This window comes from Somniosus microcephalus, unplaced genomic scaffold, assembly GCF_052327205.1.
Source record: "Somniosus microcephalus isolate GS21.2 unplaced genomic scaffold, FLI_Smic_1.0 unresolved_chr3, whole genome shotgun sequence".
Classification (NCBI taxonomy): Eukaryota; Metazoa; Chordata; class Chondrichthyes; order Squaliformes; family Somniosidae; genus Somniosus; species Somniosus microcephalus.
Window position 1 is genome coordinate 72933757 of NW_028225181.1, and position 23359 is coordinate 72957115.

At 49.4% G+C, this 23359-nt stretch overlaps 1 protein-coding gene across 1 annotated transcript in view; it reads right to left on the reverse strand.

Moving 5' to 3' along the window:
* Positions 1-23359, reverse strand: part of LOC147092001 (uncharacterized) — a 160203-nt gene that overhangs the window by 62358 nt on the left and 74486 nt on the right. Inside the window, 5 exon segments of the mRNA XM_085976658.1 lie at positions 1487-2217; positions 14574-15159; positions 16070-16122; positions 16741-16931; positions 18558-19326. Coding sequence (XP_085832784.1) covers positions 1487-2217; positions 14574-15159; positions 16070-16122; positions 16741-16931; positions 18558-19326 — 2330 coding nt within the window.

Consider the following 23359-nt stretch of genomic DNA (forward strand, 5'->3'; position numbering starts at 1 on the left):
GATCACTGTTGTTCATAAACGATTTGGACTTGGGAATCAGAAGAACAATTTCAAAATTTGTCGATGACACCAAATTGGGAGGTAGAGTTAATACTGAGGAAGACAAAATGCAAGATATTAATAAATTTCAGAATGGACGTGTAATTGGCAAATGAATTTCACTGTAAATCAGTGTGAGGTGGTGTGTTAATGAACTTCACTGTAGATCAGTGTGAGAGGGTGCGTTTTGGTGGGAAGAATAAGGAGGCCACTCACTATTTGGACAAGGGGGTGAAATTGGGTTGCTTTGTGCCTTCTGTGATATTCAGCGGGAGGTTAGCGGTGGCGGTAGACGGTAGCACCCCCGCGGCACTGCACCGCCGGCAGTGACGTCATTGACATGTGCAGCACCCCGGCTGCAGCCTTGGGTTGCAACCCCTGACCTATCGGCAGACGATATGTCCAACAGGGTCAGGGGTTGTTCCTGCAGCCGCGGCGGCACCACTTAAAGAGCAGGTGTCAGGCGGCAACTTTTTATTTTGGCCGACTGCCAGCACTTGCCCCCTTCCCCTTTCTTCTTTGGGGTGTCAGCCGCGATCGCTCAGCCCGGCGCTCCTCTTGATCCGACACCCCACTCACCGGTGGTCCAGCACGGCCCCAATGTGCGCAGTGCTAGGCTCCTCCCCGTTAATCAGGGAGGGAGGTCTGCTATGACACGGTGCTATGTGCTGACGGGCGTGGCGCTGTTACATGAAGTGCCGGGAAATTCACTGGTAGCGCCCCAAGAGGGAGGGGAGCGCTTCCAGTAGCACCCCGCCTCCTGCTTGGGGCGCTACCACTGAATTTAATGCACAGGGGCGCTAACTTTTTCGGGGGGCTAAAATTAGCCCCTGTGATGTTAGCGACTCAAAGGGGGCACCACCGAATTTCCCCCTAAGAGTCTAAATGGGCTGGAGGAGCAGAGGGTTCCAGGGATACAGATACACAAATCACTAAAAGTAGCAACACAGGTTAATAAGGCCATTAAAAAAAAGCACTGGGGTACATTCCTAAAGGAGCCTTCTGTTCCTTGCCTAGGAGCTCTGAACCATGGCAGAGAGCGGCTGGGACACGTTTCTCACACGCCTCGAGATTAACCCTCATGGGGACTTTGCTGTCAGTGAAGAGAGAGAAGAAAGACCAAAGTGCCGTTTGCCCCTCTCAGTGTGGCCCTGAAGGACTGTGTCCAGGCTGGAGTTTTGTTCCCGCCGTACGATCCTCCCCCAGACTGTCCTTTCTGAGCTCCAGCCAGGTGATGCTAAACACTCAGGTGGGAAAGACAAAAATCTACAACAATGTGTTTAAAACAAAGTTGATTTATTGGACATATATCCAGAATATTAAACTCCAGCCCAGTTATAGGGGTTATTAACATCAGCAGAAACAATCCCCACCTGTCAAAATGAACATGGTTCAGTCCTGGATGTGATTAACAGCAGCAACAACAGAATCCAACCCCTGCAGTCACTTGTGACCTCGCTGGTGTGTCAGCAGGTTGGATGAACGAGTGAATCCCTTCCCACACTCAGGGCAGGTGAACGGCCTCTCCCCAGTGTGAGTGCGCTGGTGTGTCAGCAGGGTGGATGACACAATGAATCCCTTCCCACACACGGAGCAGGTGAACGGTCTCTCCCCAGTGTGAGTGCGCTGGTGTCTCAGCAGGGTGGATGACTGAGCGAATCCCTTTCCACACACGGAGCAGCTGAACGGCTTCTCCCCAGTGTGAACACGTTGATGGCATATCAGTTGCCCGGAACTTTTAAAGCACTTCCCACAGTCCGAGCATTTAAAAGGTCTCTCCCCAGTGTGAACTCGCTGGTGTGTCAGCAGGTGGGATGACTGAGCGAATCCCTTCCCACACACGGAGCAGGTGAACGGCCTCTCCCCAGTGTGAGTGTGCTGGTGTACAGCGAGGTCAGATGAGTGCCTAAACCCAGTCCCGCAGTGCGCGCACCTGAACGGTCTCTCATCAGTGTGAACACGTTGATGGCGTATCAGTTCCCCGGAACTTTTAAAGCTCTTCCCACAGTCCGAGCATTTAAAAGGACTCTCCCCAGTGTGAACTCGCTGGTGTATCAGCAGGTGGGATGGCTGAGTGAATCCCTTCCCACACTCAGAGCAAGTGAACGGCCTCTCCCTGGTGTGAACGGTGCTTTTTGCTTCCATATTCAAAGGCCGATGATATTCAGTTCCTGATGAATCGAGTGACTGTCAGATCTTGACGTGATGTTTGGTTTGAGTTTCCCGTCTGCAAATCCTCCTCTTCTAATACCCTGTAAAATGAATTTAAAACAGGGAGCGTGAGAGAGAACCCACTAAAGAGGCAGGTTGTGAAATTGAGCTCAATGAATCTGGTTATTTGTGGGGCCGGCACTAGAAAAAAGTGACCATGAAAGCTGCTGGATTGTCATAAAATCCGACTGGTTCACTAATGTCCCTCGGTGAAGGGAATCTACCACCTGGTCTGGGCCTCTGGCCTCTATAGGAGGAGAGAGAGAGAGAGAGAGAGGAGAGAGAGAGAGCGAGGTGGGAGTGGGAGGGGGGCGAAGGAGATGGACTTTATACATCTGCAACTCGACCAGAACTTTGACAGAACCTCCAAAACCCACAACCTCCAGCACCTAGAAAGACAAAGGCAGAAGGTGCATGGGAGCACCATCACCTCCAAGTTCTCCCAGTCACACACCATCCTGACTTGGACATATATCGCCGTTGCTACATCATCACTGGGTGAAAATCCTGGAACTCCTCACACAACAGCATTGTGGGAGTACCTTCACCACACGGACTACAGCGGTTCAAGAAGGCGGCCCACCATCACCTTCTCAACGGGAAAATGGGGATTGGCAACATATTCTGGTCTTTCGAGCGACGCCCACATCCCAAGAATGAATTAAAACAAATCTGCAGATGTAAACTGGATTAAAAGCCTCTACAGAAATACTTATTCCTAAAACAATACTCTTTTACATTGTAGGGACAGTGTCTGTGTAACAACCTAATCTCCCCCAGAATCCACCTCCCTTGACAGTCTCACATTGGAAATTGTTGGGTCCTCCTGGGCTCAGAAGTACTGGGGGTTAAACCCAGCAGCTTCTCCTCCATCTCCACTCCAGCTCAAACTGAAGCAACAAAAAGACCTACACAGGCGGCCAGGGACCTACCTTCCGTCAGCCTGCAATAAAACTCTTCCCGACAGCTGCTGACTAATGGCGGCCGCAGCACCCACAATTCACCGCGCCCCAGAAACCACTCTATCCAACTCGCTGATTTACCCGCTGAGAGTGCGCATGCTCCCCGGGGCCGCGGGCCATTCTGGGAGCCTGGCTCCTGTCCTTTGGCCTGAGTCGGACTTGGTGGAACTGGCTGAAGAAACCGGGAAGCGGCGGCTCGGATGGGGGAGGCGCTGTACCCTGGGTTTCCTGGTGCCAGAGCCCTGGCCGCACGTCTGCCTGTCCCGGCCGCTCTGATTCTGATTGAGGTTCTTGATGAGGTAACAGAGAGGGTTAATGAGGGCAATGCGGTTAACATGTTGTACATGGATTTCCAAAAGGCGTTCGAGAAGTGCCACATAATAGGCTTGCCAGCAAAGTTGAAGCCCATGGAATAAAAGAGACAGTGGCAGCATGGATACGGAATTGGCAAAGTGACAGGAAACAGAGTAGTGGTGAACGGTTGTTTTTCAGACTGGAGGAAGGTATCCAGTGGTGTTCTCCAGGGGTCGGTACTAGGACCACTGCTTTTCTTGAGATATATATAATATATATATATATATATATATATGTATGTATGTATGTATGTATGTATGTATGTATGTATGAGTCGATCTGTCTGTCTGTCCTCAGGTGTGCATCTGTCCGGCTATGCGCTCGAAAGTTATAGAGCGTACCTACGCGCGCGTTACCTCCGAAGAAAGCTTACGCTTCCGGGACGGTCGTAAGCGTATTTACTTTTCGGTCGCACGAAAATTGTTCGCGCCTTATGCAAAAAACCTTCAAAATTAAACTCATTATCTGCTACTTAGCATTGATTGACTGACGTCAAGGTTCGACCAATCCTGTGCCGTCACGATTGACCAATCCTACAGTATGGTCCCCTGATGGTTGGCCAATCGGTGTGTGTGTGTGGGCGGGACTAATCGTTTTCATCTCAGGGATCTGGCAGCCATTGTTTCACTACCATTACTTCAGCTTCCAGCTCAAACTACTTTGATCATCCAGCTTTGAAAAAGTTAGTATCTCTTTTAAAAATAACATAAGATTTACAAAAAACGTTTTATAAGTACTTTCACTTTCATCTTTCAAGGTATTAAAAGGTAGAAATGTTGCCCGGCAGCAGATTCACAAAGGGACAGAGACAGGGCCCAAAAGCCTGGGACTCGATTTAAAATGTTGCCCGGCAGCAGATTCACAGAGGGACAGACAGGCCCCAAAGCCTCGCACTCGATTTAAACCGCCCGGCCCAAAACAGCCCTGGCAAAGCCGGGCTCCCCCAGCTAGTATATATTATATCTATCTATCTAGGATACATCTGTCTGTCTATCTGTCTGTCTGTCGAGCTATACACTCTAAAGTTATAGAGCGTACCTACACGTGCATGACATCAAAAGAAACCTTGCGATTCCAGAACGGTCGTAAGCGTATTTACGTTTCGGCCGGACAAAAATTGCGCCCGCAGTATCCAAAAAACGTTCAAAATTCCGCTCATTATCTGCTCATTAGCATTGAGTTACATCGAGGTCGACCAATCGTATGGTCCAGCAACCCGACGGTCGACCAATCGCGGCGTGGCGGGGCCGGTTCCTGGCGTGTGTGGGCGGGCCCCCCTAGAGTCGAGTGACAGGACGATTGACCAATCCTACGCTTCAGTGACCTGACGGTCGACCAATCGGTGCGTGTGTGGGCGGGCCTTATCGTTCTGAACCGAGGTGAGTCGACGCTATCGTGATTCCAAACTTTTCATTTCTTTTTCCCGCTTTCTGCGTGTTTTTCAAATCTACATTTCCACCAAAAAAAGTCGTTTTTAAAACACAAAATGTTTAAAAAAGTTAATTCATTTGTAAATCTTTTTTCTAACCTCTATAATTTTCCTACCTTTCACCGTTTTTCCAGGCAGGCCTCGAAGCCTGGGCGTCTGTTGCCCAGCCACGCCCGAGCTACGCACCGGCCATCCCGCTGGGCCCGATTCCGAACCAGCGGCCAGCCATCTTGGTAAAGGCTGGCTGGGCTCACTGCAAGCTCCTCGCGCTGCACGGCGCACCTCCACACAGAGCGCGGCCAGAGGGAAGCGAGCAGGCTCGGGGGGGGGGGCGGGGCTCGGGAGGGGGAGCGGAGAGGGTTACTCCGGCAACCGGGCTCGCCAGCCGCAATCGGCCGTCTCAAGCCCCTAAGGCCCGGAGATCGGGAGGCGGAGAGTTACCAAGGCAACCAGGCCTGGCCAGCCGCAATCGGCCGTCTCAGGCCCGGCCTCGGAAGGGCGGGGCTCGGGCTCACCGCTCAGCATGTCAGTGCGTGGGGCGGCACAGAGCTCAGCGGAGCCATCGCCGGCAGAGGGGAGAGGGTCTGCTGGCTCCCCCCTCCCTGCCTCCGCCCCCTTGGTGACCGGGAGGGGTCGCTGTGCCGGACTCAGTCCAAACCGTCGCGCCCTGTGCGCATGCGCGGACTATCGTCTGTCAATCAACCATCAGCCAGAAGAGGTCGCTGGTGAGACCAGTGAAGAAAGAAACACTTGCATTTCTATAGCGCCTTTCACCATCACCGGATGCCCCAAAGTGCTTTACAGCCAATCAAGTACTTTTGAAGTGTAGTCACTGCTGTAATGTAGGAAATGCGGCAGTCAAATAGCGCACAGGAAGCTCCCACAAACAGCAATGTGATAATGACCAGATAATCTATCTTTTTGTTAAATCTGTTTCTCTCTCTATGGATGTTGCCTGGCCTGCTGAGTGTTTCCAGCATTTCCTGTTGTTATTTCAGATTTCCAGCATCCGCAGTATTTTGCTATTATCCTTTTGTTACATTGATTGAGGGATAAACATTTGCTAGGACACCGGGGATATTTCCCCTGCTCTTTCCCAACAAACCGTCTATATTCTCCTGTAGCCGGAGGCTTCCCTCCTCGCTATTTACCACTCCACCAATTTTCGTGTCATCTGCGAACTTACTGATCATACCTCCTACATTCATATCTAAATCATTAATGTACACTACAAACAGCAAAGGACCCAGACCCTGTGGTACACCACTGGACACAGGCTTCCAGTCACAAAAACCTTCGACCATCACCCTCTGCCTCCTGCCACTAAGCCAATTTTGGATCCAATGTGCCAAATTGCCCTGGATCCCATGGGGTCTTACCTTCTTGACCAGTCTCCCATGTGGGACTTTGTCAAAAGCCTTACTGAAGTCCATGTAGACTACATCAACTGGACTGCCCTCATCCACACACCTAGTCACCCCCATCGAAAAATTTAATCAAATTGGTTAGACATGATCTCCCCCTGACAAAGCTATGCTGACTATCCTTGATTAATCCTTGCCTCTCCAAGTGGAGACTAATTCTGTCCCTCAGAATTTTATCCAATAATTTCCCTACCATTGATGTTCGGCTCACTAGCCTGTAATTCCCTGATTTATCCCTACTACTACCCTTCTTGAATAATGGTACTACGTTAGCTGTTCTCCAGTCCTCTGGCACCTCCCCTGTGGCCAGAGAGGTTCTGAAAATTTGTGTCAGAGCCGCTGCAATCTCCCCCCTTGCCTCACACAGCAGGCTGGGATACATCTCGTCTGGGCCTGGGGGTTTATCCCCTTTTAAGCCCGCTAAAACCACTAATACCTCCTTCCTCTCAATACTAATTTGTTCAAGTATATCACAATCCCCCTGCCTGATTTCTATGCCTGCATTGTCCTTATCCATAGTGAACACAGATGCAAAATATTTATTTAAAACCTCACCTACATCTTCTGGCTCTGCACACAGATTGCCACTTTGGTCCCGAATGGGCTCTACTCTTTCCCTGGTTATCCTCTTGCCCTTAATATACTAACAAAACACCTTGGGATTTTCCTTTATTTTGCCCGCCAGTGTTTTTTCATGACCCCTCTTCGCTCTCCTAATTTCTTTTTTTAAGTACCCCCCTGCACTTTCTGTACTCCTCTCGGCTTCCACTGCCTTTAGTCCTTTGTATCTGCCAAAAGCCACCCTTTTTTTCCTAATCCATTCTTGTATGTCCATCTCCAGCACCGGTGTGTATCTGAGTCAATGGGCCTCTCTCTGACCATTCTCCGCAGTCCAACTCCAGGACCAGTGGGTATGAGTCAAAGGGACTCTCTCTGACCTTTCTCCCCAGTCCATCTCCAGGATCAGTGTGTATCGGAGTCAATGGGACTCTCTGACCTTTCACTCAAATCCATCTCCAGGACCAGTGTGTATCTGAGTCAATGGGAATCTCTGAGCTTTCTCCCCAGTCCATCTCCAGGACCAGTGTGTATCTAAGTCAATGGGACTCTCTCTGACCTTTCTCCCCAGTCCATCTCCAGGACCAGTGTGTATCTGAGTCAATGGGACTCTCTCTGACCTTTCTCCCCAGTCCATATCAGTCTTTACAGTAGAAGACACTAAGAATATCCCAACACTGGACAAACAGGGGGCTAAAGCAGGGGAGGAGCTAAACACGATCAAAATCACTAAGGAAGTGGTACTCGGTAAAATAATGGGACTCAAGGCGGATAAATCACCTGGACCTGATGGCTTACATCCTAGGGTCGAGGGAAGTGGCGGTAGGGATTGTGGATGCATTGGTAATAATTTTCCAAAACTCCCTGGACTCGGCAAAGGTCCCGGCAGACTGGAAAACTGCTAATGTAACACCCTTATTTAAAAAGGGCAGTAGACAGAAGGCTGGAAACTATAGACCGGTTAGCCTAACATCTGTGGTAGGTAAAATTTTGGAGTCCATTATTAAGGAGACAGTAACAGGACATTTGGATAATCATAATTTAATAGGACAAAGTCAGCATGGTTTTATGAAGGGGAAGTCATGTTTGACAAATTTGCTGGAGTTCTTTGAGGAAGTAACATATAGGGTGGATAAAGGGGAACCAGTGGACGTAGTGTATTTAGACTTCCAAAAGGCATTTGACAAGGTGCCACGCAAAAGATTATTGCTTAAGATAAAAAACCACGGGATTGGGGTAATATTCTGGCATGGATAGAGGATTGGCTATCTAACAGAAGGCAGAGAGTTGGGATAAATGGTTCATTCTCAGACTGGCAATCAGTAACTAGTGGTGTTCCGCAAGGGTCAGTGCTGGGTCCCCAACTCTTTACAAACTATATTAACGATTTGGAGGAGGGACCGAGTGTAACATATCAAAGTTTGCAGATGATACCAAGATGGGAGGGAAAGTAGTGAGTGAGGAGGACATAAAAAACCTGCAAGGGGACATAGACAGGCTAAGTAAGTGGGCAGAGATTTGGCAGATGGAATACAATACTGGAAAGTGTGAGGTTATGCACTTTGGCAGGAAAAATCGTAGAGCAAGTTATTATCTTAATGGCAAGAAACTGGAAAGTACTGAAGTAAAACATAGAAACACAGAGATAGAAACAGGAGTAGGCCATTCGGCCCTTCGAGCCTGCTCCGCCATTCAATGAGATCATAGCTGATCTTACCAGTTCAGTACCCCGTCCCCGCCTTTTCTCCGTAACCCTTAATCCCCTTAGCCTTCAGAAATATATCCAATTCTCTCTTGAAAATATTTATTGAATTAGCCTTCACAGCCCTCTGTGGCAGGGAATTCCACAGGCTCACCACTCTTTGAGTGAAGAAATTCTTCCTCATCTCTGTTTTAAATGATTTGCCCGCTATTTTTAGACTGTGGCCCCTGGTTCTGTGCTCCCCGGCCATTGGAAACATTCTCTCTGAATTCAGCCTGTCCAGGCCTGCCATAATTTTATATGTTTCGATGAGATCCCCTCTCAATCTTCTAAACTCCAGTGAGTACAAGCCCAAACTATTTAATCTCTCTTCGTAGGTCATTCCCGCCATTCCAGGTATCAGCCTGGTGAATCGCCGTTGCACTCTTTCCATGGCAAGAACATCCTTCCGCAGATGGGGCGACCAAAACTGTACACAATACTCCAGATGCGGTCTCACCAGCACCTTGTACAGCTGTAGTAAGGTATCCCTATTCCTATACTCGAACCCCCTTGATATGAAGGCCAACATACTATTTGCCTTCTTAATCGCCTGTTGCACCTGCATGCTCTCCTTCAGTGACTGGTGCACAAGAACACCCAGGTCCCTCTGCACTTCCCCATCTCCCAATCTATTGCCATTTAGATAATAATCTACCCTCCTGTTTTTACCCCCAAAGTGGATAACCTCGCATTTATCCACATTATAGTGCATCTGCCACGTATCCGCCCATTCCCCCAACCTGTCCAAATCGCACTGTAGCCTCCTGACATCCTCATCAGAGCCCACCCCTCCTCCTAGTTTAGTGTCGTTAGCGAATTTGGAAATATTGCATCCAATTCCCTGATCCAGATCATTTATATATATTGTGAACAGCTGGGGTCCCAGGACAGATCCTTGCGGCACCCCGCTGGTCACTGCCTGCCACTAGGAAAACGAGCCGTTTATTCCAACTCTCTGTTTTCTATCCGCCAGCCAGTTCTCTATCCACGTTAATACTTTGCCCCCAATCCCATGAGCCTTAATTTTGCATGATAATCTTTTGTGTGGAACCTTATCGAAGGCTTTCTGGAAGTCAAGGTACACCACATCCACTGGCTCTCCCCCATCTATTTTACCAGTTACTTCCTCAAAAAATTCCAGCAGATTAGTCAAACACGATTTACCCTTTGTAAATCCATGTTGACTCTGTCCGATCCTTTCCCCATTTGTCAAGTGCTCCGCTATTTTATCCTTAATAATGGACTCTAGCATTTTGCCCACAACCGATGTAAGGCTTACTGGTCTATAATTCCCTGCTTTCTCTCTACCCCCCTTTTTAAATATTGGGGTAACATTAGCTACCCTCCAATCCACGGGTACTGTTCCCGAGTCAATGGAGTTCCGGAAGATGATCCTTAGAGCATCTGCTATCTCCAGGGCCACCTCCTTAAGTACCCTAGGATGTAGTTTATCAGGCCCCGGGGATTTGTCGGCCTTCAGTCCCCTCAACTTACCCAACACCATATCCCTAGAGATACTAATTTCTGTCAGCTCCTCCCTCTCATTAGTCCCTATGTTTGCCGATATTCCTGGGAGGTTATTTGTGTCCTCCTTTGTGAATACAGAACCAAAGTATGAGTTTAATTGGTCTGCCAAAGGGATCTGGGGGTCCTGGTGCACAAAACTCAAAAGGTTAGTATGCAGGTGCAGCAAGTGACTAAGAAGGCCAATGGAATGTTGGCTTTCATTGCTAGGGGGATAGAATATAAAAATAGGGAGGTATTGCTTCAGTTGTACAATGTATTGGTGAGACCGCACCTGGAACACTGCGTACAGTTTTGGTATCCATACTTAAGAAAGGACATACTTGCTCTCGAGTCAGTACAAAGAAGGTTCACTCGGTTAATCCCGGGGATGGACATATGAGGAGAGGTTGAGTAGATTGGGACTCTACTCATTGGAGTTCAGAAGAATGAGAGGCGATCTTATTGAAACATATAAGATTTTGAAGGGGTTGGATTGGGTGGATGCGGGGAGGATGTTCCCGATGATGGGTGAAACTAGAACCAGGGGGCATAGTCTTAGAATAAGGGGCTGCTCTTTCAAAACTGAGATGAGGAGGAACTACTTCACTCAGAGGGTGGTCGGTCCATGGAATATGCTGCCCCAAAAAGTTGTAGAAGCTACATCATTACATAAATTTAAAACAGAAATAGACAGTTTCCTAGAAGTAAAGGGAATTAAGGGTTACGGGGAGCGGGCAGGAATTTGGACATGAGTCTAGGTTCGGATCGGTCATGGCCCTGTGGGTAGCGGAGCGGGCCCAGGGGCTGTGTAGCCTGATCCTGCTCCTATTTCGTGTGTCTAATTCTGTTAGATTCAGGAGATGGTTCTGTGATAGTGGATTGGCGGTTAGGATCAGATCAGCCATGATCTTATTGAATGGCGGAGCAGGCTCGAGGGGCCAATTGGCCTACTCCTGCTCCTATTTCTTATGTTCTTATGACCACTGTGTGTCTGAGTCAATGGGACTCTCTCTGACCTTTCTCCCCAGTCCATCTCCAGGACCAGTGTGTGTCTGAGTCAATGGGACTCTCTCTGACCTTTCTCCCCAGTCCATCTCCAGGACCAGTGTGTATCTGAGTCAATGGGACTCTCTCTGACCTTTCTCCCCAGTCTATCTCCAGGACCAGTGTGTATCTGAGTCAATGGGACTCTCTCTGATCTTTCTCCCCAGTCCATCTCCAGGACCAGTGTGTATCTGAGTCAATGGGACTCTCTCTGAACTTTCTCCCTCGCGCGGCCGCTTCGACCCAATGTTCCCAGAGATTGCCTGAGAGAGGCCGGCGCTGTTGTAAATGCCGGAGATTCTCTGAGCCACACTCACCGCACCATCCGCCGCTCCTCCGTCCCGCCGCCATTTTATCTCCTTCCTCAAACCGGAGCCTCATCCGGGGACTGCGAACAGCACCGAGCATGCGCACTGCGGGCACACAGCGCGCGCTTAAAGTCCCTCACGGAGTCCGTCTTTTCTATTGGCTGCGACTCGTAGATTGACAGCTGCGCTCACCAATCGCAGCCCGCAACGCCTCGGGGCCCCGCCCACTGCGTTAAAATGCCGCCGCCAGCTCCGGGGTCACGTGGCTCCTGATCGGCCGTTCAACCGCCTCAGCGCGCGGGTGAGGTCATAGCCCCGCCCACCGGCGAGCCCTTGTTGCCCAAGGTGCCGGCCGACTGCTGTCCCTTCTCCCCGGGCGGGCGGCTGTCCTTCCCCCGGGGGGGGGGGGGGGGGGGGGGGACTCCTCTCGAACTCTGTTCTCCAACTGCTCCTCCCTGCTCCGGGCTGCGGCTTTTATAGCAGCCGCCGGCCCCGTCCAGCCCAGCCCAGCCCAGCCGCGCCTTCTGATTGGCTGAAAACCCGGCAAATCTCGGCCTCTGATTGGCGCGTTTTTCAATCCGCTCCAACCTCGGACACCAACGAAAAAGGCGGCTTATAGAATAAGAGCTCGTCTGTGAATCAGACTCGATATTGTTAAAGTGATGGCCCTCTGTGGGACTGAATATTAACCAGTTATTAAAATCATTGCATCTGTGGGACTGAATAATAATCATTATTGTTTAAATTATTGCATCTGTGGGATTGAATAATAATCATTATTGTTTAAATCATTGCATCTGTGGGATTGAATAATAATCGTTAAAATTATGGTATCTGGGACTGAATAATAATTAAAACTATGTCATTTGTGAGACTAAAAAATAATCATTACTGTTAAAGATTGTCATCTGTGGGACTGAATAATCATTTTAATTAAAATTATAGCATCTGTGAGACTGAATAATTCATTATTAAATTGTGAATTATGGCAAATTGATCCTTTAAAATTACTGGTTCCTGAATTGACAGATTTAATTTCATTTTAGCTTTTCAGCGACCCGCTTATAAATGAGTGCCTTGTACAAAACAGGGCAGTGACAATGCATCATTTTGTTATATATTTGTTAAATTTCAATCTATTTTAAATTTACGATATACTGTGTTACAAACACGCACCAGCAAAATCTGAACATACGACAAAAAAATGAAAGTGGGGGTTAAATAAAGAAAGGATGATAAAAATAGTCCCTTCTGGATCTGGTGAGTGGCTCTGAAAAGAGCCTTTGGGTTGAGTTTTTAAGGTGGGAGGAACGAGAGGCTTTATTTGCAGCTGGTGTATTTGGTGACAGTTTTCATCCCCTCCGAGACGGCGTGCTTGGCCAGTTCCCCGGGCAGCAGGAGGCGGACGGCGGTCTGGATCTCCCGGCCGGGAGGAGATGGTCCGGCGTGCTTGGCCAGTTCCCTGGGCAGCAGGAGGCGGACGGCGGTCTGGATCTCCCGGCCGGGAGGAGATGGTCCGGCGTGCTTGGCCAGTTCCCTGGGCAGCAGGAGGCTGACGGCGGTCTGGATCTCCCGGCCGGGAGGAGATGGTCCGGCGTGCTTGGCCAGTTCCCTGGGCAGCAGGAGGCGGACGGCGGTCTGGATCTCCCGGCCGGGAGGAGATGGTCCGGCGTGCTTGGCCAGTTCCCCGGGCAGCAGGAGGCGGACGGCGGTCTGGATCTCCCGGCCGGGAGGAGATGGTCCGGCGTGCTTGGCCAGGTCCCCGGGCAGCAGGAGGCGGACGGCGGTCGGGATCTCCCGGCCGGGAGGAGATGGTCCGGCGTTTGGTGCACTCTTGTGGTTGGTGCTTAAACAAATTGACTGTAAATTAACAAAAGTTCAAATCAAACTAAAATTTGGTGGTCCGGGTTGATGATGCACTCCAGTCCCCGCTACTCATAGATCTGGGTCTGCACAATCACACACTGGTTCTTGGTGACCAAATCCTATTACCTGGGATGTTGGGAAGTCCCAACATTTCACCAGTTCGTTGGAGACCACATTCTAAAATTCCATGTGTTTATAAGTGGGGCCACCTGGTTTATGGTGCCTGAATTTTAGGACCACGTTTTGTAGGAATTTCCCCAGCGTTTTGGAGGTTGTATTCTGCGATAACATCCATTGTTTTACGTTATAAAAATGTAAATTGGTGGTCTTGACAAAGACAATCTCAGCTCGGCTATTAAAAGTGCATCGGAAGCACACAATGGAAGCGAAAATAGCTCATTATTGTTGTTTCAACGTTGATTCTTACACATTCAAGTGGCGAAGACGACTGACCTACCGAAATCGTGTCACTAACTAACAGAATTTAAATGCTATCTACAAGGCATCACCGCAACCGCAGGAGTTCATAAAGACGTTTGTAGTTTCACGATATGCCCATTGCAATAAATACTTGCAGCAACAATCATCAGCTGCACGACAGGATTTGATTTCAACCATTTATAATTTTCAGATATATTTCTCGCTTCAGCAATGAGACGAACAAAATGAACAATTTGAGGCAAAAGCTGCGGTTGCGGAGCTGGCTGAGGACTGTTGAAAGTGGTGCCCAGGCTGAGGACTCCTGGTCTTCCGATTCTCCCGCCCTACAATCTATCACAGCTCTGCTGCTCTCAATTTAACCACCTTTAAAATAGGAGTTAAAAACCAATATTGGTTCATGTATTGTATTATTCCTGGCAGGTATACTTCAGGAATTAAAACTCAATCGAATTTTTAATAATTTCCAGTATTGTAATGGGGAAATAATTGGTTTTCTATTTTTCAATAAGGATGACTTTGGTCATTAACCATCGGGCCAATTGCAATGTTCTTTTTCACACACCCAACCCTCCGGTCCGGCTCTTTGTGAATGTTTTTTGTGGCTCTGAAAAGAGCCGTTTGAAGTTGAAGGTATTCATCCTCTGATTGGTCTCCCCTTTAGGAGTTGTCCTCTTGCTCTGAGCAAACTTGGTTTTCTTTCTCCGACAGGGAGGTCTCCTCCTGAGCGGGGGTTTGGTCCGCTTCCTGCTCCGGTTGTTTGGCCAGCTTGCTCGGCTTTGCACGCTGGCGTTTGCCTTTCCCTTTGGCCCTGGCCGCCTTCCTGCCCTTGGGTTTGCGGGCAGTGGCCCTCCTCGGCCCTTTCCTGGCGGCGCCCTGTTTCTGGGTCTTTCTGGGCGAGCCTCTGCTCCTGGGTGCCGCTTTCCTGACCGCACCTTGCTTCATCCTCCTCCGCTCCCTGACGGCGTAGGCGGGCTCCCTCTTGGGTTTCTCCTCCTCCTCCCGGTCGCCCCACCTCTTGCTGAGCCTGAAGAAGCCAGAGGCGCCGGTGCCGGTGGGCTGCAGCAGTGAGCCTTTGGTCACCAGGCTCCGGGCCGCCTGGTGGACCCGCCAGTTGTTTCTGGCCACGTCGTAGCCGTGGCCCGAGAGCAGCTTCTTGAGAGCCGAGAGCCCCCGGCACTCCTTGGTGGCCGCCACCGCCTCCAGGATCTGCTGGGACACGGTGGCGCTGGGTCTCCTGGCCGTGGGCGCAGTCCTGGTCTTCCTCCTGGTGTTCCTGGCAGGGAGAGTGTCGGCCATGGCTTGGGGCTGGGACCTGTTCTCTCTCTCTCTCTATCTGAGTGTGTGTTGGGGGGATGAAGAGTTTCCAGCAGCCGGCGCTATTTAACCAGGCGAACCAGACGCTGCAGAGCCAAAGGTCTCGTCTCCTGAAAAATGCCTGCCAACAAAACACAAAACAAAGTCGCCTTCTTTCCTAAGCGTGTATCACCTCAGAGCGATTATATATCCCCAGAGACATTCTCTCTCGCTCTTTACGGAGGTCACTGACCATCATCAAAGACCCCACGCACCCCAGCCACAGTCTGTTCGCCCTCCTGCCATCTGGGAGACGCTACAGATGCATTCGCACCCGAACAACCAGATTTAGAAACAGCTTCTTTCCCAGGGCTGTCATCCTACTGAACTCCACAAATAAACTCTAAAGCCTGCACATCTGCCAATGCACTTTATTATGTTTATGTATTACAAGTCAAATGAATGTTGAATGTTAAATGTCTTAATCTAAGTGTACACTCTCGGGAGCCGCAAGCCTAAATTTCATTGTACTGCACTTGTGCACTAACAATGACAATAAAGTTGATTATTATTATTATTAAGTTCTTCTGAATCTTATGTTTTTTTCATGTATCTTTAGCTCAGCTCTCTGTAAAGACTTGAGCGTCTCTTCATCTCTTTCCCCCGTGAAGCATCTTGGGACGTGTTTCGACCTTAAATGTCATTTGTAAATGTGAGCTGTGCAGATTTCTTGATCTGGGGAAATGTGTCCGTCTTATCTCCTACTCCAAGTCGCAGTCTCAATGATTTCTTGTCTCCAAGTTCTCCCCTTCCCTGTACAAAACAAAGGTCTTCCTAAACCGAAATGTGGCATCAATGAACATTAATGCTTGAGCTACCTCCCATTTTACCCGCTTTTTTCCACAATATTGGCGGTCCGGCAACATTGATCTTCGCTGTACTCCTGGGTTTCAATATCAAGAGTAAATTCTTCAACTGGCAGGGAAGAGCCTTGGTTTCAACCGAAATCCTTGTTCTCAGAGTTATTGAGCGCCCATTGCCCCCTTCCCCGTGAATTCTCCAATCTCTTCAGGGACTTATACTCAAAAGTAAGAAATGCGAATTAAAACAGCTTTCATAAATAGAACGCACCACATGTAGATGGATGAACTGGACGATTAATTTGGCAATTCATTGCATTAACATACAGCCTAACAGAAGTATTTGTTCAGGGGTCTCGGTTTTGTTTAATAGCTTCATTTTAAGGCTTTGCGAAGTGGCTCTTAAAAGAGCTGTTTGGTGATTTAATTGCAGGTTTTATTTTGGGAGGGGGACTCTACTTGGAGCTGGTGTATTTGGTGACTGCCTTGGTCCCCTCTGAGATGGCGTGCTTGGCCAGTTCCCCGGGCAGCAGGAGGCGGACAGCGGTCTGGATCTCCCGCCCGGGAGGAGATGGCCTGGTGTTTGGTGCAATGGATCAGGCGGGAAGCCTCGCAGGCGATGCACTTGAAGATGTCGGTGATGAACGAGTTCATGACACTCATGGCCTTGGAGGAGATGCCGGTGTCGGGTCGGGGTGGACCTGCTTCAGCACCTTGTAGATGTAGATGCTGGAACTCTCCTTCCTGCTCCTCCTGTACTTCCTGTCCCTTCTCCTGGTCATTTTAATGGCGGTTTTCTTCGAGCCCTTCTTGGAGACGGCGCCCTTGGCAGCGGCTGTGGTGGAACTGGTGGAAACAGCAGCAGCAGTCGGCATGGCAAGCCCTTCAATTCCTTCTCACAGAATCACAGAGACCCCACAGTGCAGATAGAGGCCATTTCGGCCCATCGAGCCTGCACCGACACATATCCCACCCGATCCCCGTAACCCCTACGCCAACACATATTCCACCCTATCCCCACGTATTTAATCCCCCTAACACTAAGGGTCAATTTATCATAGCCAATCAACCTAACCCGCACATCTTTGGACTGTGGGAGGAAACCGGAGCACCCGGAGGAAACCCACGCAAACACGGGGAGAATGTGCAAACTCCACACAGTCACCCGAGGCCAGATTCGAACCCGGGTCCCTGGCGCTGTGAGGCAACAGTGCTAACCACTATGCCACCGTGCTGGAGTGTTCTCCACGGTGACTGGTTAATAAAAACACAAAGCAACATTAAAATGGAGCCTGCAACCCCTCCTTTATATACGCAGCTTTATCATAATGAAGGATGCCAAATTGTCTATTCCAATTGGCTGATCCTTGATATACCACATGTGCAGTCTGCACAAATCACAGTCACCTATCAAGTTTTTTTTGCCAGAAGCCGCTGCCACGCAAGGAATGGGGAAACCTTAATTTGCTGGAGCAAAATCCCAAAGCTATATATATATAAAATCTCACTCTCATGTGACACGTCCACAGTAAATGTCTTATGCGAAATACATTTCATTCGAGCCACAATTCTGGAACTCCCCATAATATACAAATTAGATGGCTCCCAGAAACTACAAAAGAGATTGTCTAAGAAAAAAATATATGCGCTTAATCGCTTCTGTTTAAGAAAGGCCACTGCAATATTAGCTATTTACTAAAACCCTTATGGCATAGTACACAAATGCTGAACCTGAGGCAATTTATTTGGTATTTAAAAAGATTCTCAGGATGTAGGCATCGCTGGCAAGGCCAGCATTTATTGCCCATCCTTAATCGCCCTTGAGAAGGAGGTGGTGAGCCGCCTTGTTGAACCGCTGCAGGCCGTGTGGTGAAGGTACTCCCACAGTGCTGTTAGGGAGGGCGTTCCAGGATTTTGACCCAGCGACGATGAAGGATCGGTGATATATTTCTAAGTCAGGATGGTGTGTGACTTGGAGGGGAACTTGGAGGTGGTGGTGTTCCCATGCGCCTGCCGCCCTTGTACTTCTAGGTGGAAGAGGTCGCGGGTCTGGGAGGTGCTGCCGAAGAAGCCTTGGCGAGTTGCTGCAGTGCATCTTGTCGATGGTCCACACTGGAGAGTATTCCATCACACTCCTGACTTGTGCCTTGTAGATGGTGGAAAGGCTTTGAGTCAGGAAGTGAGACACTCACTGCAGAATACGCTGGAAACATGAAATAAAGTAGGGCGACATGGATGATCGTATGGAGCAGAAACACCAACACAATTCCAACTCTTAATCCAATGAATACCAATCATTTCTGTGACTATTTTTTCTCCAACTCATTCTAGTCTGCAAGATGCTTCACGACGGCTGCAGCTGGTTGCAAAGGCTCCCGAGAGCTGGAGGACAACCGCCAGGATCATTCGAAGATTCTCGGGTTTATCTTCAAAATGTCAATCGGGAAAGTTGAACAGAAACAACGGCCGCAGCAATGATTTAAAAATAAAGATATTTATTGTATAATTCTGGAACAACCTCTTTCATCGGAAGGGTGTGGTGGCTCTGAAAAGAGCCTTTTGTTTCGGTTCACACGGGTAGTATTTCTGTTTTGGGTTTTCAGTCTTGGCTGCCGCCCGTGGGGCTGCTGCCGCCTTCTGGTCTCGGCAGCTCCCGGGCTTCCTGCCCCTGGAGGGGACCTGGGGCCCCCGACGGCTCCCGGGTCGCCCGGCGGGCCTCGCCCCCTGGCGGACCCTGCCCGCCCTCTTCTCGGCCTTTCTTCGGTGGCAGCAGCAGCAGGATCACCGGCCCCGGCCTCCTTCCTCCTCCGCCCCCTCGGCTTGTTCTTGCTGGCCGTCCGCACCAGCGAGCCCTCGGTCACCAGGCTCCGCACCGCCTGCTTCACCCGCCAGTTGATGCGCGGCATGTCGTAGCCGGGGCCGACAGCGCCTGCTTGACGGCGGCCAGCGACAGGCCGCGCCGCTCCCTGGAAGCCGCCACCGCCTGCAGGATGTGGCCCGACACCGTGGGCCCGCCCGCCGGCCGTGCCTTGGGCTGGGCTCCTCCTCTTCCTGGCATTGCGGCCTTGGGTCGGGCCTTTGGTCTGGTCGCCCGAAGCCATTTTATTTTGTCGCTCAGTCAGCACCTCCCCCCCTCCTCCTCCGGCTGCTCCGCGCTCCTCACCGCGCCGAGTCCAGCTGCCGAGCGGCAGCGGCGGCCACGCCTTTTGTAAGCTTAAGGCGGACGGTCCAGAGGCAACTCCTCCACCGGGACCTGGCGCGTGGCCGAGCGCCACCTGCGACTCTTTCTGTGTGAGTGTGAGCGTGAAAAGATTTGGTTGCATTCTTCAAACCTTCAACCCTTCCCTCTCCCTAGGCGGGTGCATTCCTTTTGGTTGCATTCTTCAAACCTTCAACCACTCCCTCTCCCTAGGTGGGTGCATTCCTTTTGGTTGCATTCTTCAAACCTTCAACCCCTCCCTCTCCTGAGGCAGGTGCATCCCTTTTGGTTGCATTCTTCAAACCTTCAACCCCTCCCTCTCCCAAGGCGGGTGCATCCCTTTTGGTTGCATTCTTCAAACCTTCAACCCCTCCCTCTCCCGAGGTGGGTGCATCCCTTTTGGTTGCATTCTTCAAACCTACAACCCCTCTTTCACCCGAGGCGGTGCATCCATTACATTAACCATGCGAACTAAACTTTGAATTTGGGTTTGCCTCACACCGATTACTCCATTCCACGACCGGTGGGTGCCGTGGGGACTGGAGTGCATTATCAACCCGGACAGTCAAATTTTAATTTAATTTGTTAAGTTTTATTTAAAGTTTTATTAATTTACAGACATTTTGTTTAAGTACCCAATCAAAAGAGTACACCGATTACTCCTCAGATAACGAAGCAGTCCCTGCCCGCCTGCAGCAAGACCCGGACAACATTCAGGATTGGGCTGATAATTGACAAGTGCCAGACAATGACCAGCTCCAACAAGAGAGAGAGCCTAGCCACCTCCCCTTGACATGCAATGGGACAACATTCTTCAAACCTACAACCCAACACCCACCTCCCCTCAATGGGCAGGTGCATCAAATTTGGCTGCATTCTTCAAACTTTCAATACCCCCCTCCCCCTCCCTGGGCGGGTGCATCCGATCTGGTTGCGCTCTTCAAACTTTGAATTCGGGCTTGTCTTACACCAATTACTCCTCAGGCAATGAAGCAGTCCTTGCCCGCATGCAGGAAGACCTGGACAGCATTCAGGCTTCGGCTGATAAGTGGCTAGTAACATTCGCAACTCACAAGTTTCAGGCAATGACCATTTCCAACAAGAGAGAGTCTAGCCACCTCCCCTTGACATTCAACGGGATTATCATCACGTCACAGTTCAAGAAGGCAGCTCAAGGGCAATTAGGGATGGGCAATAAATGCCGACCTTATCAGTGACGCCCACATCCCATGAATGAATAATAAATAAAGATTGAACCATATTTTAAAACACGTCACAACAGGATTAAACAGCCTATTACTCAGCATACAGCAAACAAAGTCTATTTAACAAACTACAGGAAACATAACTCATGACCGAAACTACAGCAAAGTCTCCCGATAATAGAGAGTTTATTTCTCCAATGAAATGCCGTGAGTGGAGGATAGTTCCAAAATAGAAATGATATGCTTAAATTAATCCCAGTCATTTACAGCTGTGTGCTCTCCAGGCATGATTGATGCAGGTATTTCCAAATCATCTCCATTCTGCCTGGTGCTTGAAATATCACTATATGCAGTCATGTGAAAATCGTGTTTCCGACATTACAACAGCGACTGCACTTCAAAATACTTCATTGGCTGTACAGCGCTTTGAGACATCCTGAGGTGGTGAAAGGTGCTGAGGATGGTGTCAGGGATGCTTAAGTCCACTCCAGCTGAACTTGCTCCCGGTGCAGTCCCACATTGCCCCGCCTGCCATTCACCACGATGCCACCGTGCTCCATGAGATGGAAGAAATCATGAGCAACATCGAGCTTCCCATTCACAAAGACTGGATAAACCCACCACGAAGGCGCTGAAAGTTGCACCGGCCATTCTGGGAAACAGCAGCCACTTTTGATGCAGCTGGTATCGACCCACTATCCAGATGGACAGATTCGTGGGATGCATGCAACATAAAGAACCGACACCTCATCACTGACTCAACAGCAGAGGGCCCTGGCTTTGACCTCGCTCAAAGACCGCGGACAGCACTCAACCCAATCCGCACAGGACATGGACGCTGCGGCCAGCCGCTCCACAAGTGGAAGATGAGGGACGACCCGATGTGCGACTGTGGCCATGAGTCCCAGACCATGGAACACATCACACATGCCCACTAAAGATCTGTTGTGGGAGGCACCTCATTTCTCCGCTCGGCATCTCAGGAGGCCATCGGATGGATGGCCAAACTAGACATCCCATCATAAGCTTTACCCATCAGACCAAAGTAGTAGTAATGCAAGTCTTTCTTTGTTTCTTTTTCCAGCAACAAATTGTTTTGTTATTAATGCAAAAGGACTTTTATATCGGTGGACAACTGAGGCCATACTAAGACCAGAGGCAGAGACCGAGATCTGGTTCAATGGTCAATATAGAATCTACAGCACAGAAACAGACCATTTGGCCCAACAGCTCGATGCCGATGTTTATACTGCACACAAACCTCCTACCACTCGAATTGCCCCTTCCCACCCTAGCCCTCTATTCTGCACTGTACTACAGTGTCAGCTGTGGCTCAGTGGGCAGCACACTCGCCTCTGAGTCAGAAGGTTGTGGGTTCAAGTCCCACTCCAGAGACTTGAGCACAAAAAACTAGGCTGACACTGCAGTGCAGTGCTGAGGGAGTGCGACACTGTCGGAGGTGCCGTCTTTCAGATAAGACGTTAAAACCAAGGTCCTGTCTGCCCTCTTAGGTGGATGTAAAAGATCCCATGGCACTATTTCGAAGCAGAGCAGGGGAAGTTCTCTCTGGTGTCCTGGGACCAATACTTATCCCTCAGCCATCATAACAAAAACAGATTATCTGGTCGTTATCACGTTGCTGTTTGTGGCAGCTTGCTGTAGGCAAATTGGCTGCCATATTACAACAGTGACGACACTCCAAAAGTACTTCATTGGCTGTAAAGCGCTTTGAGATGTCTGGTGGTCATGAAAGGTGCTATATAAATGCAAGTCTTTCCTTCTTTAATCCCTTCTCCCTCATGTATGCATCAAGCCTCACCTTAAATGCACCAGTGCTCTCTGCTTCAACCGTTCCATGTGGCAGCCAGTTCCACATTCTCACCCCTCTTTCTGTGTCAAAATAATCCTCCTGAATTCCTTATTTGATCTGTTAGTGGCTCTCTTATGTTTAAGCCCACTTGTTCTGGACCCACAAGTGGAAACAATTTCTCCACATCCACCCCATAGAACCCCTTCCTAATTTGAAAGACCTTGATCGGGTCTCCTCGTAGTCATCACTTCTCTGGAGAAAAGAACCCCAGCCTGCTGATAGTTCCCGTGCTCTCGATTCTGGAAACATTCTTGTAAGTCTTTCCTGCAGTTTTTCCAATGCTTCAGTATCCTTTTTGTAATATGGATACAAGAGCAGTACACAGTACTCCAGTGGTGGTCTAACCAAGGTTCTATATAAATTGGCATCTCTGCTTTTTTATTCAATTTCTCCAGCAATGAACCTCAGTAATTTATTTGTACTCTTTATGACCTTATCAAGGTGTGTTGCTTCAGTTAGCAATTTATGTACTGTATCTGTATTCCCAGGAATAAGTGGCCTCCTTATTCCACTTACCAAAATGAACCACCTCACACTTAGCTATAGTGAATTTCATTTGCCATTTATCTGCCCATTCTGCAAGCCTGTTTATATCTTCCTGTGTTTTGGTGCAGCTCCCCACATTATTAGCTCTGCCCCCCCCCAACCTCACCCCAATTTGGCATCAAATTGATCGATTTTTGTTAGGCAAAGTTATTTAGGGCCACGGGAACAAGGTTGGTAGAGGGGGTTGAGATACAGATCAGCCATGATCTCATTGAATGGTGGAACAGGCTCGAGGGGCTGAATGGCCTCCTCCTGTTCCTATGTGCCAATCAACAAATTTCGACTCTAGGTCTCCGATTTCTGAGTCTAAATCATTTATATATATATATCTATAAGGTGAACAACGGCGGTCCCTGTAGGACACCACTTCCCATTTTCTGCCAGTCCATGAAACTTCCATTAACTCCTATCCTCCGTTTTATAGCCATCTTTGCTAAAATTACCAACGTTTAGAACGTAAAGGAGACTGGGGAAATTGTCCAATTTTGCATTTTTAGATT